Raw genomic sequence first — 8,607 nt, forward strand, 5'->3', positions numbered from 1 at the left:
GCAATGGAGCTCTGCAAATTCCCACCAGCTGAGGGTCTCTAGCCCTGCAGCATCAGTGACTCAGGACACTGGAGTGTGTTGGCCGAGGCTTTGAAATGATCATGGCAGTGAGAGATGAGCTCAGACTGGAAACCCCAAACCCAGCACTGGTGGACTTGGGGACGCTGAGATCTGGATCCGGAGCCAGAGCTGAATGATGTGGCTTGGGGCAATCGCTGATTACAATAACCCCTGGTGTGTAGCTGGGCTGTGTGCACTGCACGCTGGGCTCCCAACTGCAGGATTTGACTAGTAGCCTTTAAAAAAAAAATGGTTTTGAGGTGCAGAAGGACAAGGAAAAATGTGACACCCTGTCCCAGACCCTGAGCTATTTCTGTGGTACAGGAGTCCCTTTACGAACACAGCAGCCATCTCCATACAGCAGCTAACAAAAAAAATAAAAGCTTCCATGATCCTTAAATCCTGACCCTGTCCCGCTTCCATCCTGCACTGTCCTTTATTACACAAAGGCCTTGTCTACACTTACGTCAGCACGTAGGGTGCGTGTAGCTACACGTGAAAGGCTGTGGTAGGGAGGGCAGCCAGGCTCAGCTTGGGGAGCTGCCGGTGCCATTCCGCACTGCCTCCCCGCACCAGAGCCTTTCCCCACTGGAATCTTTCACTGCCGTGGGGAAAGGCTCTGGCAGCGGGGAAGGGGCAGGACTCTACCCTACTAAATATAGCAGCGTAGACACGGGAGGCCCTGCATGGGCATGTAGGGTGCATAGCCATAGGGTTCAAGCGTCCCTTTACTTGCCTTAGCCAGGCCTCACCATCTACACTGCTGTTACACCAGTGCTAGCAAGGTCGAAATAGCCCCAAGTGTAGACCTACCCAAAGCAACCACCTCTGTTCCTGGAGTCCTAATTGACTGTGCTTGAAGAGGCTTGGGGGTTGCAAAGGAAGGCAGGGTCCAAGTTAACACCCTAGCCCAGCAGCAGCCCCTCTGGTGGGAATTCGTCCTGGGCTCACTGCAAGGAAACAGTTCCCCCTTAGTTAGGACTTTGTATTGTTCTTCCAAAGAAGTAAGGCAGAAACTAGTCATGTAAGCCACGCACCACAGGGTGGCGCTGATGCTCTGCCTCCCCTACGTTTTTCTCCTCTTAGGTCCCTTTGCAGCAGATCAGATTATGTCCGGTCTCTGTGCCCATTGATGCAGTCTGAGTAGCAGGAGCCCTTCAGCGCCACGGTGACATGGGCTGTTATGTGTTTGAATGATTAATCCTTCCTCTTCCTATTCCAGGCCAGAAGGGCTGAGGTGCTGTTTCCCGATGAGCTGTTCCAGGACTAGCGAGGTAAGCACAGACACGGGCCGTGCACTACAGCTCTAGGTACACCCAGGAGCGCTGCCAGCGTTTTTGCCGCCCTAGGTGGCGGAAGGTCCCGCCCCCGAAATGCTGCCCCCGACAGGCAGCAGAAGGTCCCGCCCCCGAAATGCCGCCCCCGACAGGCGGCAGAAGGTCCCACCCCCGAAATACCGACGACAACGGGGGCAGCCGAAGATCCGGCCGCCGCGGTCGCCGCCCCCCAAATGTTAGCGCCCAAGGCAACCGCCTAGGTTGCCTAATGGGTTGTGCCGGCCCTGGGTACACCCCTGTAACCCTAGAGGGGCAGGAAACGTGGTCCTTTCAGGTGGAAACGATGGTGGTTTTAATATGAGTGTAGAGTGTTTAGATGCAAGCTGGCTGGATAGAAACAGAGAGTTTGGAAGATCAATATGTAGCTGAAGATCATTGTTTTTACTGTGGTTTTTTCCCCTCTCATAGGAGCCTTTCCAAGTGTCACGGAAGTACGGACCAGAGTTAACACGGCATCGAGTTGTTTGTTGCATAATAAAGCACGAGCCGGGCTGCCCACTGCCCTGTGCAGGTACCTTGAAGTGAATGAGGGAGAGCTCCTCTGTGCTATGGGCCCCATCCTCTGCACACAACCGCAGCCCCTGTGCTCAGGGCAGCGCAGGCTGTTCCCACCCGGGCGACACGAACACCCCAAGGTGGCGGGGAAGGGCTGGCCGGAGGCTGGGACACGGCCAACCTGGTCACTGCACTGGGCTGTGGAGCTGGTTGGGTGCGTAACAGGGAGTGCACTGCGGGGTGGTAACGGTGAGTGACCCGTCTGTGTGCGGGGAAACCCAGGGCAGGATTGTACGAGTGCAAACGTGTGTGCGTAGAGACACACTCGCACACACACACCCTGTAACTAGTCCCATGTCACCCATGGAGCTGCAGATGGCAAGTCAGGCAGAGTGGAAACTGAAGGTGACAAGTGGAGCTGAAAGTTAAGTTTCAGTTTCCTTTTCCCCAGCTCACTCTCCCTTTCAGTTCCCCAGCCGCCCACTGAGCTCCCCAGCTCGCAGCCCAGGCTGGCTATAAAAGGCAGGGGGGTCCTCGCAGACACAGTCCGATCTGGCCCCAGACAGAACTCGGGTCTCTCCCAGAACCGGGCACTTCTCCAGCTCGGGAAGAAACCCAGTGCAGTGACAGGAGCCGTCACCTCCCTGGCTGGGCTGGGGACTCAGCGGATCGCAATGAGGTAGGAGCATTGGGGTCGCTGGGCGGCGGAGGCATTTCCAGCAAGGGCTCAATCCAGACACCTTCCCACCCCTCTGCGCATTTCTGGGGCTGGCCATCTCCGGCTTTTCTACCTCTGGGGCGGGGTGAATCCGGGGTCATTTTGCAGCCTGTTGCTGCTCCAGGCTGGTGACTCCCAGGGCTAGAGCAGGTCACTGTTTACACCTCACCCTGCGAGCTCAGCTTGCTGTCACTTTCCAGAGAACTCCCCGCTCTGGCCAGCTGTCACTCCGGCTTCACTCCGCATCAACCGAGGAGCCGGTGAGAGAGCCCCGCCCGTCCCCTCTCCCTGTTGTGGTTTTAAACATCCACGTGGGTGTTACCAGACTAGTCACTGGCCTTAACTCCTGCTCCCCTCCGCACAAACCGGGGGAGGGGGGATTAACTCCGATCCCCGGGGGGCTGGAGCCAAGGGGCAGCCGGGGGGCGGGACGGGCCCAGCCCGGGAGATGCAGAAAGAAAAGCCAGCAGCAGGAGAACGGGGCTATGGAGGAGGAGGCTGCAGGGAGGGGAAACCAGCTGCTTGCAGAAGGGGACGGGGGGGGGGGCTCTTGTGAACGCTCAGCCTGGACTGAGACCACATCATCCCCCCCCCCCCCCCCGCGCCCCTCAGCTCAGGGCACCGGCCCCAGACCAGAGAGCGGGCACAGCTTGGGGGGGGGGGGTCGGTCTGTCTAGCAAGGCGGTGGGAGGTGTCGGGGTGTCTAGCAAGGGGCGGGGGGGTCGGGGGGTCTAGCAAGGCGGGGGGTGGGGGTTGTTCTATTGTTCAGTGCGGTGCTTGTTCCCAGAAAGAGGACACTGCCGGGTGGGGAGGGGGAGGGAACGGGGGTACAGTTGGGGAGTGCTGGAGGGGGTACCTGCAGTGGGGTACTCACTGGAGGTGGGGGGCAGTGTCGCTCCCTGTCATAGTGGTGGGGATGATTCTAGCCTGCAGTGGAAACTCATTCAGCCCAGATGGAGTCTCATTTCCCCCTCTCTTTGCAGCCCCCTGCGCCTGAAGGAGAAGCTGCAGGCCCTCCAGTGCCACTTCACCTGGAACTTTGAAATCAGAGACAAGGTAGATGCAACTCACATCCTCCAAACTCTGACTCTCAGGATTGCCCACACTCACAACCAGAACCAACCCGTGCTCCTTGCCATGCAAGCTTATCTCTACCACCTGCAAGGGCAATATGAAGACGCTCTGCAAAGCCTTAGAGAAGCCGAGGAGATTCTGCAAAGAGATCACCCAGATAACTTCCCCCGGCAGGTCCTGGTCATTTACGGAAACTACGCCTGGCTCTATTATCACTTGGCCCACTATGATTTGGTTGAGCTTTACCTGGATAAGGTTAGAAAGATCTGCAGCTCCCTGAGCCGCTCTCCATATGCAGCTCAGATCACTGAGATACATGCACAGAAAGGCTGGTCTCTTCTGGCAGCAGGCTTACGCAATGGCAGAGAAGCCACAGAGTGTTTCCAAATGGCATTGAGAGAAGACAAAGCAAATGGGGAGTTTCTTGCTGGCTTGGCAATTGCAGCCTTTGCATCATGGACTCACACACGCAAGCCTGTATTTTGGGAAGCAGCCAAAAAGAAGTTGGGGGCCATTATCCGTGAACAGCAGCAAAACTATGAAGCTAAGGTGTATTTAGCCAGGATCCTTAAGAGGGCGGATAGACAGCAAGCAGAAGCCCTCTTAGAAGATGTTGTCCAGAATAGCCTGGACCCTGAGGTTCTGAGAAATGCAGCCATGTTCTTTCAACCAGAATTCATAGAAAAAACAATCTCTATTCTAGAGCGAGCAATATCTCTGAACCCCAATTATCATCTCCTTCACTATGACCTTGGTTATTGCTACAAGATACAACTGAAGGAGGCCAAGTCAGGCAGAGGAGAAATATTGGCAGCAGCTATTGAGGCCTTCAAAGAGGCTGTGCAAAAAGATCCAGTCTCTGTATTTTCAAAGCTGGCTTTAGCTGAAATGTATGGAGAAAATACACCTCACTACCAAGAAGAGATTTATCTCAATCTCATGAGTGAAATGCCCAGCCTCAGCAAGAAGTGTCAGCAGGCCGTCTACCTTCACTGGGGGGATTTCCTCTTCTACAAGCAGAAGTCACTGGGGGAGGCAGCTGAGATGTACAAAGCAGGTTTCGCCATTCCAGACGGCTATCTGGAGAGGCTACAACTGAAAAAAAGGTTGGAAGAGGTGGCAGGAGAATTCCAGCAGAGCTCCCAAACCGCTGAGGCGAAGGACATACATGACTTCATTCAACAGACTGAAACTCCACGGTACATGGGGAGATCCACTGGTGGCAGCAACAGAGCAGGAGACTGGAGATGTAGAGAAAATGTGTGATCCTTTCCCTTCCCTGGACACACTTTCTGAAGTGAGTCACTTTCCCCACCTGTATAACAATGACATTCGTGTTGCAAATGATTCTGGGTCCCCTGAATAGTTCACACCACGGCACATGCTGCTGTTGCTTCTTATAATTATTATTAGCTACCTGGATTGTGATAGCGCCTAGAAGCCCAGACATGGACCAGGACCCCATTGCGTCTGGCCCCAAAGAGTCTTCAGTCTGCGACCAGAGACAACAGGAGGGAACCAGCAGACAGACGGGGGAGCACAGGCAGACGGTACTGGTCAGCAAAATGGACAGTGGTCTCAGCCCACCAGCTACCCAGCCACTGTCAAGTGTTTTGTAAGCATCACTGCAGAGGAGAGTTTAGCTTCTGATACTGAGCAGCTGTTTCTACCCAGAGGGGACGGTGCGACCATCCTTGTCTCTAAGCAAACCTACCTTCCAGATCTGCTGCCTTCTAACATCCACACAGCAAATAGGCATGGAGTTTCTTCTAACAGCGTTGAGTTCTTGTATTTGCATAGCTGAGGGCCTGTAGTGTGCCTATATCATGATTCCCCTCTTTGCTTTCTGCACCTCTCACTGACAATGACTCACATTTACATGGCACCTTCATCCCCAGCTTGTCAGGGATCTGCTATGTTTTTATTTCATTTACAATAAAAGTAACGGAGAAAACAGAAATAAATCAATTACACCATCTTGGAACATTCCTTTCCCTGCCCTTCGATTGCATCGGGGTGAGCAGCACACGGGCACGTCAAGCTCACAGTAAAGCACCGTGACAGTCACTAATAGAGCAGGAGCCAAGGCTGGAGTTTCGGAATGAGTGTCCAGATTTACCAAATAGCTCAGCACCCAGCAGCTCCCATCGTTCTCAGCTGGGGTCCAAGCCCCCTGCACTATTCTCAGGGGATGGGGTGCGGTGGAACGCTCTATTGTTCTCGGGGCGGGTGCAAGGATGTTTCGCGCCCTAGGCAAAACTTCCACCTTGCACCCCCCCCAAGCTCTGTGGCAGCTCTCCACTCCGCCCTAAGATGCCCACCCCTGCAGCAGCTCCCCACCCCCCCCTCCGCCCTGAGGCACCCCCACCCCCGCGGCAGCTCCCCCCGGCCCGGGGAGCCGTGTGGCAGCTCCCCGCCCCAGCTCACCTCTGCTCCGCCTCCTCCCTGAGCACGCTGTCGCCGCTCCACTTCTCCCGCCTCCCTGGCGCCGCAAGCCTGGGAGGGAGAGAAGCAGAGCAGGACGGCGTGCTCAGGGGAGGAGGCGGAGCAGAGGTGAGCCGGGGCAGGGAGTTCCCTTGCGTGCCGCCCCCCCTTACTTGCTGCAGGCGGCCCTCCCCAGACCCCCCTGCCCCAGCTCCCTCCGCCTAAATGCCAACAATGACCGGGGCGGCCAAAGATCCGGCCTCCGTGGTCACCGCCGAAGGACCCGAAATGCTGCCCCCCAAATGCTAGTGCCCTAGGCGACCACCTAGGTCGCCTAATGGGTTGCACCGGCCCTGATTGCTCCCAATGCGGGTGGGGTGAGGAAGATTCTCCATTGTTCTCAGTGGACACTGCTAGACTATTGAAAAGCGGCCATAGAAGCTTAGGCAGCTAACGGGGTATCTTTGAGGTCTGCTGGGCACTCAAAGAATTACCATAAAGGACCCTAAGCTCCCAGGTGGGTGAGGTGGACAAAGGGATGGGGCAGAGGCATGGGTAAAGGCTCCTTACCTGGCATGTTCAAAAGCCCTCCCGGGGTCCTGTGTGCTTCAACCCCCCAGGGACAGGGACCCCATCAGGTGCAGGGGAACATGCTCGCCCCAGCGCTGCCGACTGGCCAGGCGCGTCCAAACACCAAGGGCCCCTTCGCGCTGCGATGAAGGGATCAGCAGACAGCCAGGGCAGGCTGGGTGCGAGTGAGGGGGGGTGGGAACTGTCAGGTTTCCCCTGTCGGGGGGTGCTGGAGGGGACGGGGCGTAGATCCACAGGGAGCTTGGGGAAGGGGCAAAACACAGGAAGGTTCTTATCTGGTTGGGGGCTGCTTCACACGCAGAGCAGGTGCCCTGCTTCCAGCCCCGATCCTTTTCCACAGCAAACCTGGGCAGTCAACAGGTACCTGCCCTGGGGCTGTCCAGGGTTGGGGGCCCCTCCCAGCAGCTGTTTGTGGCTGGATGTATCACCACTGGGAGCCGGGTAGAGACCCACCCCCCGGCTGCTCCGGCTCCAGCACGCCACTCCCCCACCCCCGGGCAGCTCCAGCACGCCACAACCCCTCCACCCCCCAGGGCTGCTCCGGCTCCAGCGCCGCCCCCACCCCCACCCTGGGGCTGCTCCAGCTCCAGCCCCGCCCTCCCCTTAGCTCAGCCCTGCCCTGGGTCAGGCAACTCCAGCTCACAGCTGTCAATCAGCCTGTCCTGGAGCATTGGCCCCAGCGACTCAGTCTCTGGATGCTGATTTCTCCATGGTCCATTCCCAGTATTGGGACAGGGCAGCCAAACAACCCCACTCAGTTCCCGTGGGGGGCCAGCAGCCCCCTTACACCGAGACGGCTTCTGGCTGACTTCAACCCCACTGAGAGTAATGGGAGATAGCAGCCAAAATGGCTGCAGAAAACGTCACTCATTGGCAGTGTGGCTGGTGAGGGCAGGGCCTAGAGGGCAATGCAGGCCTGAGTGTGGCCTCCTGTATCAGCCACTTACCCTCCCTGTTTCCAGCTCTCCCACTGCTTCACAGCAGGGGGGGATCTCCTGGCCCTTCCCCGGGAGATCGATGGGAAAACTGAAGCACGGAGCAGGGCCGTGACCTGCCCCAGGTCTAGCAGTGAGTCAGGGGCATAGCCCGGGCTAGAACTCAGTCCTGGGGCTTGTGCTCTAACCATTAGGCCAGGCTGTTTCCAATACCACGTGCTTAATTTTCACTGCAGGCGCTTGGTCTCTCAGCTGCACGGAGAAAGCCCCAGCGCTGCTCTCCCCAGACAGGCACGCTCCCAGCGTGGAAACCTGCCTGTCTCGGGCCACCGATTCTGCCCCCTCTCCCCGTTATCCTGTAGCTCCCCTCATTTCCACCACTCAGTCAGTCCCTCCCTGATTTCCCGCATCTGGCGGTCTTGCTTCGCCACCTAGTGGCGCTTCTCCATTTTGAAGCATGTGGAGGAGAGGAAGGTGATCAGGAACAGTCAACATGGATTCACTAAGGGCAAGTCATGCCTGACCAACCTGATTGCCTTCAAGGATGAGCATAAGTGCCGACTCCGTGGGTGCTCCGGGGCTGGAGCACCCACAAGGAAAAATTGGTGGGTGCTCTGCACCCACCGGCAGCCAAGCTCCCCGCCCTGCCCCTCCCCCCGACTCACCTCACCTCCACCTCCTCCCCTGAGCGCACCGCGTCCCCGCTTCCCCTCCCAGCACTTGCCGCCGTGGCGTAACAAGCTGTGGGAGGGAGGGAAGGAGGGAGAGAGGAGGAGCGGGAACATGGCGCTCTCAGAGGAGGAGGCTGGGAAGAGGCAGGGCCAGGGCGGGCACTCGTGGAAGGAGTCGAATAGGGGCAGGGAGGGGGCGGAGTTGGGGCGGGGACTTTGGATAAGGGGTTGGAATGGGGGCGGGGCAAGGGTGGGAGGGGTGAGGCAGGGTGGAGTTGGGACGGGGCCAGTGGGGTCGAGCA

General features: G+C 57.6%; 1 protein-coding gene across 3 annotated transcripts; it reads left to right on the forward strand.

Moving 5' to 3' along the window:
- Nucleotides 1-1,133: 1,133 nt before the first annotated feature.
- LOC135978697 (interferon-induced protein with tetratricopeptide repeats 1-like) lies at nucleotides 1,134-5,662 on the forward strand. 3 transcript variants are annotated; one of them, XM_065579557.1, is made up of 3 exons: nucleotides 1,134-1,334; nucleotides 1,806-1,908; nucleotides 3,594-5,662. In XM_065579557.1, exon 3 carries the CDS (start codon nucleotides 3,748-3,750, stop codon nucleotides 4,948-4,950), a length of 1,203 nt encoding a protein of 400 aa, XP_065435629.1. In that variant the 5' UTR covers nucleotides 1,134-1,334; nucleotides 1,806-1,908; nucleotides 3,594-3,747; the 3' UTR covers nucleotides 4,951-5,662. The 3 variants fall into 3 exon arrangements, with proteins under 3 accessions (XP_065435629.1, XP_065435628.1, XP_065435630.1); XM_065579556.1 differs by lacking the exons at nucleotides 1,134-1,334; nucleotides 1,806-1,908 and adding an exon at nucleotides 2,332-2,571; XM_065579558.1 differs by lacking the exons at nucleotides 1,134-1,334; nucleotides 1,806-1,908 and adding an exon at nucleotides 2,593-2,870.
- The last annotated feature ends 2,945 nt before the right edge of the window (nucleotides 5,663-8,607 follow it).

This window comes from Chrysemys picta, unplaced genomic scaffold, assembly GCF_011386835.1.
Source record: "Chrysemys picta bellii isolate R12L10 unplaced genomic scaffold, ASM1138683v2 scaf417, whole genome shotgun sequence".
Classification (NCBI taxonomy): domain Eukaryota; kingdom Metazoa; phylum Chordata; order Testudines; family Emydidae; genus Chrysemys; species Chrysemys picta.